We start from the raw sequence: 19,663 nt of genomic DNA on the forward strand, positions 1-19,663 counted from the left end.
AATGAGAAAAAAATCATGTTATAGAGCCTAATGGAAGACACAGAGCTAACAAATCTGCTATCTCTTCTACACTCACTGCCATTTTTAATGACTTGCCCAGTATGATGTTGAGATACAGTAACATGCCAGAAAGTAACAAAACCCTTCAAGTTGGCAATTTTGAAATTTATGATTCCTATGTAAAAACATGAGTTGCAAATGTGGACAAAACAAATAAACCAAAATGAGAAGTAGAATAATCTTCTTTTGATCCTCAGTAATTCCTTCCCAGAAATAATTATTTCTCCCCACCAGTCTCCCGTTAAGGCTAAGAATCAGATCCAGAAAAAGTGCCTGGGGATTTGTTGGTGACGGGGGCTGGTGCTCTGATGGGGTTTTTCGTTTGTTTGTTTTTGTATTGCATTTTTTGGTTTTTTAAAAAACTTTCCAGCTTTATTTGAGCCATAATTGAAATATAACATTGTTTAATGAAAGTCATAATAAATATTCATTATTCGTTTCTTCCTTCCTCTGCTTGTTCTCAAGGTATTGGGGTCCCCTGAGCCAAGCGGGGCAGGCATTGCCCACTCACCTGCATGAGTTCATGGCTTTCCAGAAGATCATTCTCTAGCATCTCCTGGGTAAGGCGCCCCATGGTGCTATAGAATTCATCTGCTGTCTCACAACATTCTATCTGCCTAGATAAAGAAAGGACAGAAAAAGGAATTGTTTAGGAGACCCCTGCTATTAGGCACACGCTGCAGGCACAATAAGACATGTTTTCCCTTGCCATCAAATCAACCAAGTTAGCAATCAATGGAAGTCAAAATCCTATGATTACACTCACAGTACAGCCTGTGGTAGGCAGAGAAAAGATTTTAAAAACTGGAAGGTCAACACAGTGGTCCTTATTCCAGGGTGAGTTCCTCTCTTTGCTATACCACTCTCCTGACTCACAGCTCCACCTGTGGCATTTTTATTGCTCCCACATGACACCTTCTACACATCTGAACACCCATCACTGATCAGAAATAATAACTAAGAAATTGGGTACCCAAGAACAATTATCCCCTGGAGGGAATCTGTTGCTCTCAATTTGCAAACAGCAGTACCATTGACAGACTGAAACCAAACCACGGTAGAAATGAAAGATGAAACACACAAGAACTTTATCTGCACATTTCATCAGTCCTCAGGATATTTTCACAGTCTTTCCAATCTTCTCAGGACACTGCTGCTAGCTGGCGATGACACCCTGTTATATTTTTTTTCTTATTTTGTATTGGGGTACAGCTGATTAACAATGCTGTGATAGTTTCAGGTGAACACTGAAGAGACCCAGCCACGTATGTATGTATGTATGTATGTATGTATGTATGTACCCATTCCCCCTCAAACTCTCCTCCCACCCAGGCTGCCACACAACATTGAGCTGAGTTTATGTGCTGTATAGTAGGTCCTCGTTGGTTATCCATTTTAAACATAGCAGTTACACCTTGTTTCTTGCATTTGCTTCAACAGGTAAATAAAGACTGTCACCTGCCATCCTGTGAGACAGGTAAAACTTTAATTCTTCTTCTAGAGAGAGAAGAAAAAGGAATTACCCAAAGCAGAGACCTGGATATTTATCTATTATGTCATTCTTGGCATAGCAGAAAAACTATTTGCCTTACCAATCATAAGACATACTCTTTGACATATGCTAAGGTTGGGGGATCTCCATAAAGCCAGTCAAAAAAAAATATGATCCTGGGAAAACTTCAGGCTCTAGAGTTCTGTTCAAATCACAATGCCACAATCATGTAGGTAAATAAATGAAATAAACTGTTGAAGTGCCGATGCAAAAATTTAGAGCAGCTTGTGGGCATAAACTGAAAAGTGCTTAAGTTTATCCTGGAGGCCAGGTGGAGAGTGAGGAAGAGAAGTAATGTTTAAGGTGAGTTTTGATAAATATTCTCCAGATTGATAAGGAGGAAAAAGCATCCCAAACACGTGCATACAGGAGACAGAAGGCCCTACCTGGGGAAATGCATGTAGGTCCACAGATCACAGTGGGGGTGGCTGTATGGCCAGGGGTAGCCGGAGAGAGCTGAGGGTGATGGTGTTGTTTAGTTGCTTGCTGCTGCTGCTAAGTCGCTTTAGTCGTGTACCAACTCTGTGCGGCCCCATAGACGGCAGTCCACTAGGCTCCTCCGTCCCTGGGATTCTCCAGGCAAGAACACTGGAGTGGATTGCCATTTCCTTCTCCAATGCATGAAAGTGAAAGGTGAAAGTGAAGTCGCTCAGTCGTGTCCGACTCTTAGCGACCCCATGGACTGCAGCCTACCAGGCTCCTTGGTCCATGGGATTTTCCAAGCAAGAGTACTGGAGGTTTAGCTGCTTAGTCGTGTCCAATTCTTTTGTGACCCCCTTGACTGCAGTACGCCAGGCTCCTCAGTCCATGGGATTTCCCAGGCAAGAATACTGTAGTGGGTTGCCATTTCCTCCTTCAGGGGATCTCCTCGACCCAGGGATCGAACCCTTGTCTCCTGTTTACCACTGAGCCACTAGGGAAGCTGAAGGTAGAGAGGTGCAGAGAGCAAATCGCAAAGGCCTAATCTGCCTGCTGAGCCCTCTCAGGACAAGAGTCACGGAAAGGCCTTTAACAGAGAGTGTGGGAACAGACGTGCCATTGGCAAGGTTTCCCCCGAGGCGGCATGGCAAGTGTAGGGTGTGATGGAAGGCCATGGAGGGCTGTGCCAGGCATGAGGCAATGAGCGAGGGAGCCAAGGCAGTTAGGTCAGAGAAGAAAGGACACGTGAAAGAGATGCTGCTGAGACTTTGCTGACGGTCGACAGCTTACACGTTCCACAAGTGCCCTTGTACGAGCAGAGGAGGAAGTTTCACGTTGCAGAATCAAGGTGATGGGAAGGGCCCATGGATACGCACACATGAAGCCCTGATGTCACTGCGGTACACATGACCCAGAGATCATCTGCAGGATGTTCAGGACTTTTCCAATGGATAGGTGGTGGGGAAGACGACAGGCCCGGGAGTCAGAAAGATCCAGGGCTAAATCCCAGCTCTACTCACTAGCTGTGGGACCTTGAACTAATTAGTCAGCGTTCCTGGGGCAATTTTCTCACCTGAAAAGACAGGGAGAATAATCCTACCTATGTCATGGGGTTGTGGGGAGAAGTGAGTAAGATAATGTGTTTAGTCTTCTTAATATAATGACTGCAGGTCCTTGATGTTGTGTGTTAGTTGCCTTTCCTTTCACTTAATGCTCAAAACATGTGAAAATTATAATGAGCAAAAACTCTGAAACATTTAAAATTCTACCAGTCTAACTCACAGATTCCTGAACTTCATAAACAGGAGCCATTTATAATCAGTAGATTCACATTATTAGAAGCACAGATAATACAGCCAAGGTGCCCACACTCAAAATCAGGTCTCTCCACTTACAAACTGGGTGACGTGGGGCAATTTTCTTAAGTTCTTTGTGCCTCAGTGATGACATCTGTAAAATGGGGATGATAATAGAACCTACCTCCTAGGATGACAGTGAGATTAAATGAGTTAATTTTACATCTACAGTGCTTAGAATCATGCCTGTCCATTGCAAGCACTCTGTGAATATTGGATATTAAGTGTAGCTATTATTATTTCAATAGTGTGACATCCCTGGGATGACCATATCAATAAATTCTGATAGATAATGGGTAGAGTACATAGGAATAAAATAAGAACCACCTCTTTTCCTCCTGCCCCATAATTAAGAACTAACAAAAAGGGGACTAGAATCAACCCAGCATACAGTCAAGTGCTGTAGTATTTTAATCCTATAAGCTAATTATCCAGCAACTATCACGATGGCTAGAGTGTGATACTGGTAATAGAGAAACTACCAATGCTCAGTTTGTGAAGTAGTAGGCTGGAAATACACGACTGCAGAAAAAGGCTGACATCAGAAGAAAGTAAACAGGTATGTAAATGTCACAACAAATCCCCCACAGGTGAATTTATTTGCCTCACTGAAAAGCTATCTGCAGTGAAACAATGGCGGAGGAGATTGCTACGTGATATTTAAAGACACTTCCACACAACAATGATTTTTTTTTTAAATCCCTGAATTGTTAGTTGGTGGATTTTTCTTACAAAATTAAAAAATGCTGCAAGTCTCTCAGGAAACAACTTCCCATCAATAAAAAGGCTACTTAAGAGGTTTCTGAAACAAAACACTGGAAGTGATTTATAAGTTCTCTAACGTGTTGTCTATGGGCACCCACTCAAGTCATTTAAAAATAGCTCTAGGAAAGAAACATTAAAAACTTTTCTGCATGTTCAGTTAACTGTAACAATTTCATCCTGATGTCTCTCCCATTACCCAAAGGCAGATGTTTAATGTAATAGTCATAATACATTAGAGATGGGTGAAAATACCCTAGTGTTTTCAGCCCTGATACTAGATAAGAATGTAAGTGAAATCTGTTTGGTGGTAATAGATTTCAAATGGAATTAACTCGATGAAAGGAAAGAAGTTCCATGTGTTCTACTATTGACTAGGCACTAGGCACCATGCTAGATACCTTTATACATAGTATCTCGTTTAATTTTATCACATTCCACAAAATACCAACCCTAAATATTTACTGGAAGGATTGATGCTGAAGTTGAAGCTCCAATACTTTTGGATGTGAAGAGCCAACACACTGGAAAAGACACTGATGCTGGGAAAATTGAGGGCCAGAGAAGAAGCGGGCAGCAGAGGATAAGATGGTTGGATGGCATCACTGACTCAATGGACATGAGTTTGAGCAACCTCCAGGAGATAGTGAAGGACAGGGAAGCCTGGCATGCTGCAGTCCATGGGGTCACAAAGAGTCAGACACGACTGAGCGACTGAACAACAAAATAATTATAAAGACTCAAACATAAGCCAAATTGCAGTCTTAACCAACAAACCCACACAGCTGTCTCCAGATCTTTCAGTTCCTCTTCCACCTAAGTCCCTCTCCCTCTCCACAACCAGGTTTAGAAAAGATGCCAACAGCGTGGGCCTGCCAGGACACCAGCACTGAGGAGGAGGAGAACTCCAGGCCTGAAACAGCCTGCCCCCTTCTCTAAAACAGCTTCCACTTGCCCCCAACATTCACTGATGAGCCGACAGAGAGTTCAGAAGGCAAAAGCAATTGCACAGCATTCACAACTTTCTCTTGTCCTCACATTTAAATATTGATGAATATTGATTTAAATATTGATGAATAAACACTGGAGAACAAAAGCGCTGGAAGACTCTCACACCACAGTACAGAACAGGAAGGGGAAATTACTTACTCTCCCAACTTTGCCCAGATAGCCAGCGACACCCGTAGGATGATTTCTGAACCTTCAAAGAAAACTGAATCCCAAATCTTTAAAACTGTATGGTTAGGGAGACACGTAGCGAAGAGAGTCAGAAACCACTGCATCGTGAAGACATTGGTCAGTGGAGGCTCATATCCACCTGAAATGAAAAAAACACTCTACATTTCTGCAGAATTGATGGTGTGCAAGATATGAAAATACCCGCTTTCAATCTCTCATGTCCACTCAAATATTAGCTTGGCCAAAAAGTTCATTTGGGTTTTCCCATAACATCTTACAGGAAAAACCAAAAGAACTTTTTTTGGCCAACCCAATATGTTATGGCTGCTTTTTTTTTAATCTCTCTAAATTCTTGTTCTTTCCTTATTTGGGTGGGGGTAGGGGGAGAACATAGGTGTGTTTAATAAAAATTGCAATACTATGAACTTCACAAATTCTTTGTGACATTTCAGAAATCTTAACCTAAAATTTAATTTGAGTGTACCTACTATGGGGCACTGAAAATCAAGGAGGATGCTCTCCCTATAAAAAACAGGATAAAAGAAAGGATTTTAACCACTCAAAAGTAAAAGCTGATTTCCAAAACCTCCTAAAACCTACTTTTATTCAAATGCTGCTGATAAAAATAAAATTGCTCATAAGCAATTACTTGTTTACTTGTTAATTTATCCATAGTCCTCAGACCACAATGTAATTAAACCAGAAATCAATAACAGAAAGAAAGCTGGAAAATCCCCAAATACTTGGAGATTAAGCAAAGTGACATTTTAAAATATTTTTAACTAAACTACATTCAGTTTTAAAGATCTGGGATCCAGCTCACTTTGAACTTTCCAAATTCACTAAAACAATAGAGTCCTCTCCCACTTCTCATTATGATTGCATAAGCATATATTTTAATGAAATATAAAAATTTAGATACTAGACTAATCCTTTCTCCAAATTACAGTCAGAAGGTACATTTACCCAAGTACAAGCAAAAGAAGATCTGTCTTCCTGTATCCACTTTCTTCCTTCTTACCTACACACAAAGGAGTATCTTTGTTCACAGGCTAGTATCTAAGGTCACCAAGGCATTTGGGCAAATGTGGAGCCCAGTGAAGTGTGTCTGACTCTGGAACAGGCCAATCTGGTCTTGCTGGAAGCTTTATGAAATCCTCACTGGTGCACAAGTATACTGCACAGCCAAATTAAATAAGATTACTCCAACTACTTGGAAGAAAATGCTTAGAGACACCTGGGTGTCACTATAATTTCCAGTGTATTTTAATCATAGATGAGGTCCTCAAAACCCTTTCAGATTTTCCCAGATTTAAATGCATGGGTCAGGAACTGACAGCCATTTAAAGAAAACATAGCAAACATTGTATTTTTGGTATCTGGAGAAGTGCAAGAAGTGGGTATGATGACAGCTAGAAGCTCGGGTACTTGGGAAGCTGGTGATGCCAACTAGATGGCAGAGACTCAGCTACTTGCAGAGCCATCTCCATTGCCACCTTAATCAACCCAGTCCCTTCCTTCAGGGCTCAGATTCTACCTGAAGGCCAAGAGAGCCCTTCTCCAGTAAGAACTGGTCCATTTATCTCAAGTAAGTCTAAATATCCTTCACTTCACATGAGTGAATAAAAGGAGCATTAAACATCTCAGCCCAAAGGACTGCTTTTATCTCCTACAACCTCATGAAAATACATATTCTACTCTCCATAACCTCAGTGGTTGAAGCAAAACCACAGGCTTGCCCAAGCTGTACCTGTAGTTTAATTTTAAAGAACTCCTATAGTTTTGATGCCAACTTAGAGCAGATTAACTGATAACAAGGCACGGATACCATTCTTTACCTAGACTACAATATATAGTTGGTGAGCTGGTACTGGTGAGGTACTGGGTTCCTGACTGACTTCTTAACCATAACCAGTTAGAGAGTCAACATCTGGCCCTCCATTTGGGTTTTGTTTTTAGTTCTGTTTTTGTTCTCTAGAAATCTATTTCACTGCACCAAGCTCCGACCAAGTGAAATATCTGAAACCATGTTTCACTATTCAAGGTTTAGGCTCACAGATACAGTGGTATCAGAAAAGGAAACTACTTTCAAAGGTAAAATAGCATCGAATCATCACTACCTCCACTCTCCTTGTTTGCAGTTTTCTGAAGAGTATCCAGGTGCTGAGATAATTCAGGGAGATTCAGTCTCAAGAGATCTCGGAAGACGGCCATATCCACGGACAGTGCCCGGAGATTGTTGACAAAATAGCTTTCAGGAAGTACCTTGTCAATAAGGTAAATCATAATCTGAAGAAAAAAGATATAGAATAAGATTGCTTCACAAAAACTGCTTGCTATACTAACACGTCCTACATAGAACATATTCAAATTGGCAAAAGACAGTTAGCCAAAGCACACCATTCTTTACATGTGTCAGCACCAAATGTTCTGGATTTTCAAGGCTCCTCTCCACTTCAAGGTAAGGAGCAAGTGGCATAAATGTCTAAGTCAGGGGTCCCCAACCCCAGGGCCATGGGCTGGCACCAGCCCTTGGCCAGTTAGGAATCTGGCCAACACAAGGTGAGCAGTGGGAGAGCGAGTGAAGCTTCATCTGCCACTCCCCATTGTTCATGTTATGGCCTGAACCATCTCCTCTGCCCAAGCCTCATCCATGGAAAAACTGTCTTTCATGAAACCAGTCCCCGCTGCCAAAAAGGCTGGGGACCACTGGTTTAACTCACTCTGACCTCGAATCTGCTGCTGTCTAAAATTTTTAGCTGGGCCACTAGACCTGAGTTCATCCTGGAAGTAGCTGTGATGATATAATCCTCAGCCTCCCTGACAAGCCATGGAGCTCAAGCTTTCTCAGCATCCAGCAGAAATCTCAAGGTCAACTCCTTGATATCAATGCAATTTTACAACCTTAATCTGAAAACTCACAGCTGGCCCATGATGGAATATCCCGACAGCAGTCGATCGCAAGATTCACTGACCATCAACCTGAGTTTTTGAACAACCAATGTCAGCTTTTTGTCCACTTTCTCTCCTGGGACAATGCAACAAATGGTACATTTTTGTTTTGAGCATATGGAGCTTTTAAAATCAGATGAGACTGCCTCATATTCTTCAAATTACTGTTTTCATCCTAACTTTTCTATTCGTGGTTATCTTTTCTAAGATGTCAAGAACCACTGGAAAGACCCAGAAAAATACACCCGAGTTCTATATGTCAATCTCTGGTCCTTTGCCTGTCAGCTTGAATGCCCTGTTAATGCCCTCATCCCTAGATGACTTACACATTTCCCAGAATACAGGAAAAGCAAAATTAAGAGCAAAATCATAGCTGGCCCTATACAGTGGTGGAGAAGTAGCTGTCTCATATTTTTTCACAAAATACTATTTAAAAAAAATTATCTCCCAGATCTGCCAAGGGCCCATTTTTCTCTCATCCTTGACTTGTAACTTCTACTTTCAGGGTCATAGTTTTGACTAAGTCAACAAGGGTGGGAATATCCTCTCAAAAAGGCCTCCCTGAAGCCTATATTACAGGAGTGACCCGTCCAGGGAATCACTTTAGCTTTCTTACACACAGACAGAATTTACCAGGTATATGTATCATCACGCTAGAAATAAGAGCTTAGCAATAAAAGCAATATATTCAGCTTGTGTGGAGGGAGGAAGTCCTTGAGGAGCCAGGCCAGTTCAGGGGGAGGACAGATTTTTAGCAGAGCAGAGGCCTCTGTCAGGGACCTCACACTCTACAGGTAAGAAGAAGAGGAACTGATGGGATCACAAAGACAAAATTTAAAGGTAACAGTCTATTATTGCACTTTTCATCTAGAGTAAGTTACATAATACCAAGAAAGATTTTTATGAATTATATAAATGAATTTATAAGGTTTTATGAAAAGATTACAATCCCTCAAAATTATATGAAAACTAGAAAAAAAAAATTCCAATTATCACAGTAATTCATCTGACCCAATGAAATTCTCTGTCCAGAGGCATCTCAAAGTCGAACATAAGACATAAGAGCCAGTTATGTTGCTCCAACCACTCCTGTATTTCAAAGAACAAACATTAGATTAAAAAAAAAATAGGATAAATAATGGCAGTGGAACAAAGATAGTCTCGTCAACAAGTGGTGCTGGAACAACCCTACACTCTCCACAAAATGTAACTCAAAACGGATCATGGACCTAAATGTAAAACACAATACTATAAAACTCATAGGAGATAAATATAGCCTAGATGACCTTGGATATGGGAATGACTTTTTATATAAAATACCAAAGGCACAATCCATGAAAGAAATACTTGGTAGGCTAGAGTTTATTAAAATTTAAAACTTCTGTTCTGTGAAAGACACTGTCAAGAAGATTGGAAGACAAGCCAGAGATTGGGAGAAAATATTTGAAAAGACACATCTGACAAAGGACTGTCACCCAAAATATACAAAGAACTCTTAACACTCAACAATTATAAGAAAACAAGCAATCCAATTAAAAAATGGACCAAAGACCTTGACAGATACCTTACCAAAGAAGATATGCAGATGGCAAATAAGCTATGAAAGATGCTTCATATCACAGTCATCAGAGAAATTCAAATTAAAGCAATGAGATACCACTATACACTTATTACAAAAGTGTGCGTGCAAGCTCAGTTGCTTGGTCATGTCCAGCTCTTTGTAACCCCATGGACTGGGAGCCTGCCAGGCTCCTCTGTCCATGGAATTTTCCAGGCAAGAATACTGGAGTAGGTAGCCATTTCCTACTCCAGGGGATCTTCCTGACCCAGGGATCCAACCAGTATCTCTTATGTCTCCTGCATTGGCAGGGGGTATATGGAAAATCTCTGTTTCTTCCTCTAAATTTTGACTTCAACCTGAAACTGCTCCTTAAAATGAAGTATTAAAAACATAATGGGGAAGCTTCAAATTTTTAACAAACAGTTAAATCTTTGTTTTTAACTATTTTCAAAACTCTGTTTTTTACTATTTTAAAAACCTAAGTTACTAAGAAAAAACAATAAATGCAAAAAATCAGGGAAAATGGTTTACCTACTCTGATAAACTATTTATTTCCCTATTAACTAAAACTTACCGAGGCCAAAATAGCCCCTGGAAAAACACTGACATCCAATATTTCCCTTAGCATAAGAACTGTCTTCAGGAACCCAACCTTCCTCTGCATACTGAATGTCTAACCACAAGATTCCCAAATGATCATGATGTCATTTCATTCCACAGAGTTCATTTTCTTAGAAGCAGAAATATAAATATTCAGTTCCTCAGCTTTGTCTAATTCATCTTTTTATGTGAATTTTTAGCTTCTCAAGCGTCACTGAGATTCATGATTTGATTGGCATGTACATCCCATATCCCAAACCTCTCCACCCTACTCTCTAATCGGAATTGTTCATTTCAGCTTTTCAACTAAACAGCTCTCATTCCATAGTCGTGCAAATTACACCTGGGGAAAAAACGGAGTAAAGCATACAGAATGAGTAAACAAAATTGCTTTTAATAAAAAATGTTCTAAACTCATGTATTTGATTTGCCACTGCCTCCCCCTCTTCCACCCCTAACTATGTGATACACAAGTAGCTTCAAAGCTGCTTCCTTAAATACATGAATGGAAAGTCTGAGTGGCTGAATACAGATTGAGATCATGTCAGGATGGATTTATAATTAATTTCAACACAATGTGTATACAACCAAGAGAAAAATGTGTTCATTTTTCCATATGACATTAAGTGAGTTACTGAGACTCTCACTAAGGTATGCACTATAATTAAACAGAATTGGGAGGAGTGGGACCTTGAATACAAAAACTAAGTATTTATCTCATCCATCACACAGCACCGCAATCAACAACAGTTTCAGGGTCCAAATACGAATTAGCAACCATATATTACCCCAAGCAAATAAGGCAGTGGCCATCCTCGACACCTGAAATCCTTCATTTCTCATAAAGACTTTTTGTGGTGACTCACTGAGTCATATTCAGACCTACAAATTTAACTTACTAGTATCCCATCTCAAAATGTTTCCAGAAATTTTTTTTAACTAAAAAAAGGCCCTAGACATCAAAGATTAAAAGATAAGACATATCATTCACTTTCATAGCCTTTCTCCACACAAGCACCTTTCAGCAGACATTCACTTGCAGCCTATTTCCTTCATACCTCACCCCAGATATGAAAGCAACCTGTTAAGAAGATCCAACCAGGGACTTCCCTGGTTGTCCAGTGGTTAAGACTTCACCTTCCAATGCAAGAGGTTCAGGCTCAATGCCTAGTTGGGGAGCTAAGATCCCATATGCCTTGGGGCCAAAAAAACACAAAACATAAAACAGAAGCAATACTGTAACAAATTCAGTAAAAACTTTAAAAATGGTCAACATCAAAAAAAAAAAAAAAAAAGAAGAAGAACCAACCAGAATTAAGTATAACAAATAAGGCAATTTAAAGCATGACCCCCCAGAATCTACACCTGCTGATAGTCACACTCTTGTATAAGCCCTTACCCTTAAATAGGAGCTGGACCTAGTGACTGACTTTTAATAAATAAAACATGGCAGAAGTTTCTGTGTGACACAGGGAGCGCAACCTGGTGCTCTGTGACAACCTAGAGGGGTGGGATGGGGTGGGAGGTGGGAAGGAGATGCAAGAAGAAGGGGACATGTGTATGCTTATGCTGATTAATGTATGGCAGAAACCAACACAACACTGTAAAGCAATTATTCTCCAATTAAAAATAAATTAAAACATAAAACAGGGCAAAAGTGATGGAATGTCACTTCTAATACTAGGCTGCAGATCAGTAACATAGTCTCCTCTGACTTGCTCGTTCTCTTTCACTCTCTTGCTCGCTCTAAGGAATGCCAGCCACCATGCTGCACAACGGAAAGGCCCACAAAGCAGAGGACAACATCCAGCAAAAGACTGAGGCCCTCAGTCCAGCCATCTGTGGGGAATGAAATCTTACCAAGGATCACATGAATGAACTTGGAGGCCAGTGCTCTTCCCACTCAATTGAGCCTTCGGATGAAACTAAAGCCCTAGCTGAGAGTTTGAATACCACGATAATGTGACCCCGAGCCAGCTAAGCTGTGCCCAGATTCCTGACTCAAAGAAATATCATACACATTTGCTGTTTGAAGCAACTGATTTGCTATGCAGCACTGGGTAATCAATATAAGTAGTACTGAACTTGGTTTAAAAATATGATGCCTCAGGGATTTCTCTGGTGATCCAGTGTAAGACTGCAAGCTCCCAACCCAGGGAACATGGATTCAATACCTGGTTGGGGAAGTAAGATCCCACATGCTGCACACCAGAGAGAGAGAGAGAAAGAAAGATCTGTTCCCCCACCCTCATCCTCAAAAAGCCATATATATATATGTGTGTCCTGGAGACGGAAATGGCAACCTACTCCAGTATTCTTGCCTGGAGAATCCCATGGACAGAGGGGCCTGGTGGGCCACAGCCTTTGGGGTTGCAGAGAGTCAAACACATCTAAACAACTAACACACACACACACTCATATATATGTCCTTATATTTCTCATAAGGGAGCTAAAAACATAATCATTCTCCTCAAATTTGGCAGCTACAGAAGTTTGTCCTGTGAGCTTTAACCTGGGGAAATCATGGATAATTAGAAAGATACAGTATATACTTTGGAAGGAGGTGGGGCATCAGGGAAGAGAAACCACAGTTCTAGTATTTCACTCTCTGAAGAATTTCAGTTGCCTTCTTCAGAGTCTGACACTCACTTTCAGAGCATCGCCTTCGTTGCCTTCCACCACCTCCAGAATCAGTGCAGCCAGGATGTTAAAGCCTTGGCAGTACCCGACATTCTTGTTCCATCGGGCATAAGCCAGAAGGACGCGCTTCAACACGACCCTGTCCTGCTCGGCCTCCTGGCCACAGTACGAACTGCAGCCTGTACGGTGAAGATCCTAAAATGAGAGGGGAAACAACACTTTTTAAAATAACTCCTTATGCTCTCTCTAAAAGAAAAAAAAAACTTTTGTTTTTTTCTTTGTCTCAGCATTAAGTCAGACTATCAAAATGGATTTTAGTTTTTAAAATATATAAGCAACTTATATACATAGACCAAAGCTTGTGTCTTTTAGTTTTCTAATATGCTGAGGCATTGCAAGGGGAATTTCAGTCAGGCAAATTTTCTACCAAAAGTATTTCCAGAGTTAACACAAAAGGGCCCTCAGAATTAACAAATATAACATTAGGCTTTCAAATAAATTGACAGTTTATTTTAATGATACATCTCAAATAAAACAAGTCATTTCAACACATGTATGATAGATGCTAACATTATTTCTTTCTATCAAAAAAAGATACATATACATATATATATATATATATATATAAATATTTAGTTATCAAAACTCCAAATAGTATTCAGGAGCAAAATGCAACCAGTACCAAAAAGACACAGAAAAATCATTCTGTCCAAGTTGTTTGATAAATATGTATAAAAGGACAGAAATATTTGCTGTGCTTTAATATATAATGAAGGCAATACCTATAATTATCAAGCAGAGACTATGATTTTCAGGACATATTCATTTTAGTGATATTCATTTCAACGAGCAAAAAAGATTCTAAGAACATGATTCTTATAAAACATGCATTGCCTTAACTCACCACTTGAAAGAAAGTATTTCAAATATGGAATACTTCATCTCTAGGGAACACATACTGAAATTCCAAACAAACAGCTCAAATGTGCATAATACAGAGGCTTTTCAAGCATATTACAGTATAAAATTTCATTTTTTTTTGAAACTTGTCTGAAATACACCAAATAAGATGAAAATATAGCTCTTTTTAGTTAGTACTTGCTCCTGAAAAAAAATATTTTCAAATCTGCCAAAACATTAGCCAACTTCTGGTGACCAAACTTTACATGAAACAACTTTCCTTTTAAAACCTCAGCTAGGCATCACACATAATGTACTCATATAAAATAAAAAGCATGCCCTAGAGGCTTATGTAAGAGGAGAATAATGGGATTAAATCAAATCAGCATCCTTGGCTTTTGGTGCCAGGCTCTAATCAGCAGTAATAATCCAGGTAGGTGAACCTCGGCTGCCTCCACAGCTGGCCTGAACATTCAACCATCTGGTGTAAAGTAAACCCATCAGTCAATCTAACTATCTTCATAAAATGACAGCTAAGAAATTATCAAAATCCTAATAACTGCCCAATTATTCTAATATGAAATAGGCTTAACTAAATTTCTCAGTGACTTTGATGTAAAAATCCAGTTAAAAGCACTGACGCATGCTAAACAAAAAAGGAACTTCAATTTCCTATCATGCAAGCAAAATAAGTCGAATATGAATGGATACATTTTCTTCTTACTAGCAACATGCAGATGCACAAAGACAAGGCATCAACAAATTCCCCATTTTAAAAAGTTGTTAAACTAATGAAATTAGGAAGCAGGAAATATACACATTCAAACCATGGCTTGATCGTCTGTCCAGGACGCATCTGGTTCTTAAAAATCTTCCAAGTTAAGACAATAAATCAAACTCAGAGGTATTACCTTAACTATCTGAATTCCCATCGAGTCATCATCAGGATTACTCCTCTCATTGAAAGTGAAACGCATGGTTTTGTCCCAGTCAATGGCTATACTGTGCAAATAATGATCTGCCAGGGTCAACCAAACCTAAAATAGTAATAAAGAAGAATGCTAAAGTAAAATACATAATTTCATCTTTCTTTATTAGGCAATACTGACTGCATCCAGCAAGAAAATGAAAACTGTTACCAGAAGAGATATAGCCTATATGTAGAAAGTTAACTAAGAACCTCACTGAAAAGTCTGCTGTACTAAACTGTACCAATTAGGGACTTTTATTTATTCTTTCAATTAATATTTATTGAGTTCCTACTATGTACCAAGTAACAATCCAGCCATTAAGGATATTGTTAAGAAAACAAAAATATATCAAATTTTATTTCAGTTCAGTAGAATAGCTAGATTATCTTTGCTGTTGTTGTGTAGTTTCTCAGTAACGCTTGACTTTCTTGAAACCCCATAATCTGTAGCCCGCAAGCCTCCTCTGTCTGTAGGATTTTCCAGGCAAGATTACTGGAGTGGGTTCAGTCCAGTTCAGTCACTCAGTCTTGTCCAACTCTTTGCGACCCCATGGACTGCAGCATGTCAGGCCTCCCTGTCCATCATCACCTGGTGATGGACTCACTCAAACTCATGTCCATTGAGTCGGTGATGCCATCCAACCATCTCATCCCCTGCCATACCCCTCTCCTCCCACCTTCAATCTTTCCCAGCATCAGGGTCTTTTCAAATGAGTCAGTTCTTCACATCAGGTGACCAAAGTATTGGAGCTTCAGCATCAGTCCTTCCAGTGAATATTCAGGACTGATTTCCTTCAGAATGAACTGACTGGATCTCCTTGCAGTCCAAGGGACTCTCAAGAATGTGCTCCAACACCATAGGTCAAAAGCATCAATTCTTCGGCACTCAGCTTTCTTTATAGCCCAACTCTCACATCCATACATGATTACTGGAAAAACCATAGCTTTGACTAGACAGACCTTTGTTGACAAAGTAATGTCTCTGCTTTTTAATACGCTGTCTAGGTTGGTCATAACTTTTCTCCCAAGGAGCAAGCATCTTTTAATTTCATGGCTGCAATCACCATCTGCAGTGATTTTGGAGCCCAGAAAAGTCTGTCACTGTTTCCACTGTTTCCCCATCTATTTGCCATGAAGTGATGGAACCAGATGCCATGATCTTAGTTTTCTGAATGTTGAATTTTAAGCCAACTTTTTCACTCTCCTCTTTCACTTTCATCAAGAGGCTCTTTAGTTCTTCTTTGCTTTCTGCCATAAGGGTGGTGTCATCTGCATATCTGAGGTTATTGATATTTCTCCTGGCAGTCTTGATTCCAGCTTGTGCTTCATCCAGCCCAGTGTTTCTCATGATGTACTCTGCATATAAGTTAAATAAGCAGGGTGACAATATACAACCTTGACACACTCCTTTCCCCATTGGAACCAGTCCATTGTTCCATGTCCAGTTTGAACTGTTGCTTCCTGACCTGCATACCAATTTCTCAAAAGGCAGGTCAGGTGGTCTGGTATTCCCATATTTTTCAGAATTTTCTACAGTTGATTGTGATCCACACAGTCAAAGGCTTTGGCATAGTCAATAAAGCAGAAATAGATGTTTTTCTGGAATTCTCTTGCTTTTTCGATGATCCAATGGATGTTGGCAATTTGATCTCTGGTTCCTCTGCCTTTTCTAAAACCAGCTTGAACATCTGGAAGTTCACGGTTCACGTACTGTTGAAGCCTGGATTGGAGAACTTTGAGCATTATTTTACTAGCATGTGAGATGAGAGCAATTGTGCAGTAGTTTGAGCATTCTTTGGCATTGCCTTTCTTTGAGATTGGAGTGAAAACTGACCTTTTCCAGTCCTGTGGCCTCTGCTGAGTTTTCCAGATTTGCTGGGATAGTAAATGTAGCACGTTCAAGCATCATATTTTAGGATTTGAAATAGCTCAACTGGAATTCCATCACCTCCACTAGCTTTGTTTGTAGTGATGCTTCCTAAGGCCCACTTGACTTCGTATTCCAGGATGTCTGGCTCTAGATGAGTGATCACACCATCATGATTATCTGGACTGTGAAGATCTTTTCTGTACAGTTCTGTGTATTCTTGCCACCTCTTCTTAATATCTTCTGCTTCTGTTAGATCTATACCATTTCTGTCCTTTATTGTACCCATCTTTGCATGAAAATTTCCCTTGGTATCTCTAATTTTATTAAAGAGATCGCTAGTCTTTCCCATTCTATTATTTATTGAAGTGGGTAGCCATTCCCTATTCCAGAGTATCTTATGAGCTTGTTATACTGGGCTCCAGATTACTCTCTATGCTTGGGCAAGAACTCCTTGGCCATCCATGGAGAGAGAGGCGGGTGGAGTGTGTTTTTGTTTGTGTGTGTGTGCACACATATGTGTGTGTGCACACTCAGTCGTGTCTGACCCTTTGCAGCTCCATGGAGAATGGGCCTGTTTTCGCCTCTGCATTTCCACCATCCCTCTCTAACACACACAAGAAAACTGATAGATGGGTTCCCATAAAGAATAATTCTTTTAAAGGAATCACTGGATACCATTACTCCTTTCATTACCTTATCCAGAAAAGTTGCTTCATAATGCCATTTTTCATATGCACTTTGAGGAACCTTCAATGTTCAAATTCTAAGAGTATTAAGATTAGCTTATAATACGAACAAGCTTATTTACAAAACAGCTTCACAGACTTTGAAAACAAACTTATGGATACCAAGGGGGAAATGTGAGGGATTAACATATACACAGTACTGTATATAAAACAGATAATCAACAAGGACCAACTGTACAGCACAGGGAACTCTACTCAATATTCTGTGGTGACCTATATGGAAAGAGAATCTGAAATGGAATGGATATATGTATGTGTACAACTGAATCACTTTGCTGTACACATGAAGCTAATACAGCATTATAAATCAATTATACTCCAATATATAAAAAAATTAAGTTTTAACAAAGAAATGGGAATTGTGGTTGCCAAATGGGGGAGGGGCAAGGATGGATAAGAAGTCTGGGATTAGCAGATGCAAACTACTATAAGTAGAATGGATAAACAACAAGGTCCTACTGTGTAGCCCAGGGAACTATACTCGTTATTCTAGACAAGGCAACTCAATATTCCCTGATAAACCATAGTGGAAAAGAATATGAAAAAGAAATATATAACTGAATCACTCTGCTGTACAGTGGAAATTAATACAACATTGTAAATCAACTATACTTCAATAAAGATTTTTTAAAAGGGGGAGAAACTAGGTTTACAAATAAATAGTTGACATTTTGACTATCAACAGGTCAACAACTATCAACTGTCCAGTTTTGACTTTTGAACATGACTTAGCAGGACTAAGACTGATTAATATCTCTAGCCAGACCTCTCTCTTAAGCATCACAATCGTATGTGCAAATATACACTTGATATCTTCAATTTAGATATCCAACAGGCATCATAACCTTAACATATCCAAAACCAATCATCTAACCAACCGTCACCCCCAACTACATAGATACACACACACACACACACACACACACACACACATGCTCGTCCCCTCTGGTAAAATAGTAACACTTCCCTTTCAGAAGCTCAAGTCAATCCTGAAGTTTTTGATGACACTGCTCTTACAGTTTATATTCAATCTAATAGGAATTCAAGTCAACTCAGTCTTCAAAATACATCTAGAATCTTATCCCTTCTCTCCATCTCCACTACCAAAACCCTGATCAACTCCTGCCTGAATTATTGCAAGTTTCCTACTGCTCTCTTGTTCTTACACCCCCTCCACCCAAGTCAGTAAAGAATCTGCCTGCAATGCTGGAGACCTGGGTTCGATTCCTGGGTCGGGAAGATCCCCTGGAGAAGGAAATAGCAACCCATTCCAGTATTCTTGCTTGGAGAATCCCATAGATAGAGGAGCCTGGCAGTCTACAGTCCATGGGGTTGCAAGAGTCGGACACGACTTAGCGCACTGTCTCACTGCTCTCTCTCTGCTGTTGCCCTTGTCCCTCACTTTCTCAAGTTAGCGGTCAGAATGGTCCATTTAAAATATAAGTCATACCATGGTATTCCCCTTCTGAAAACTTTCCAACGCTTCTCATCTCACACTGGGCCAAAGTCCTCCTATGGCCTGTAAGGTCCTACAGGATCTGCCATTCCCCCAAGGTCATCACATTACCTCTACGACCCACCCCCCACTGCTTTCCCCTTTGTCCTCTGTGCTTCAGCCACCCTGGCCTCTTACTTCTGCTTGGATACTCCTGAGATGCTCTCACCTGAGGGTGTTTTCTGTTTGGAGTACTCCTCCACCAGGTAGCTACGTGGCCACCTGCTCACTGCTTTAAGGGCCCTATTCAAATGTTACCTTGCCATTTAAAATGCTACCTCCTTACCTCCATTCCCCTGCACTCTCCTTACTTCTTTCTTTGCTTTATTTTTACGCATGGCACTTGGCATCATCTGAAATACTTTATATTATATTCATAATAAACTCTACAAGGATAAAAATTTTGGTCTGTTGGGGTTTTTTTTCCCACTTCTGTATCCCCAGTACCTACAGAAAGTACCTGGCACAGAATAATCAATAAATACTTACTGAATTAATGAATAATGAAGAGGGACAGATTTCAAATTACTAAATCTAGAATATTCTTTTTGACATTCCAGACACTTTAAAGAGAGACAGAGTGATGGTCCTTTTGCATTTT

The 19,663-nt window shown here is 40.0% G+C and overlaps 1 protein-coding gene across 28 annotated transcripts in view; it reads right to left on the reverse strand.

Moving 5' to 3' along the window:
• Nucleotides 1-19,663, reverse strand: part of TBC1D30 (TBC1 domain family member 30) — a 292,159-nt gene that overhangs the window by 206,522 nt on the left and 65,974 nt on the right. For all 28 annotated transcript variants that reach the window (XR_015163840.1, XR_015163841.1, XR_015163842.1 and 25 more), the window contains 5 exons: nt 14,893-15,018; nt 13,091-13,276; nt 7,449-7,617; nt 5,299-5,467; nt 572-677 (listed from right to left, as the gene is read on the reverse strand). Coding sequence is in view for 20 of the 28 variants with exons in the window: in XM_086400197.1 (XP_086256323.1) it covers nt 572-677; nt 5,299-5,467; nt 7,449-7,617; nt 13,091-13,276; nt 14,893-15,018 (756 nt within the window). In the remaining 8 variants the exon portion in view is untranslated. The remainder of the gene's footprint in view (nt 1-571; nt 678-5,298; nt 5,468-7,448; nt 7,618-13,090; nt 13,277-14,892; nt 15,019-19,663) is intronic.

This window comes from Bos grunniens, chromosome 5, assembly GCF_055505025.1.
Source record: "Bos grunniens cultivar Pamir isolate PY7600 chromosome 5, Bosgru_T2T1.0, whole genome shotgun sequence".
In the NCBI taxonomy this organism is placed as follows: domain Eukaryota; kingdom Metazoa; phylum Chordata; class Mammalia; order Artiodactyla; family Bovidae; genus Bos; species Bos grunniens.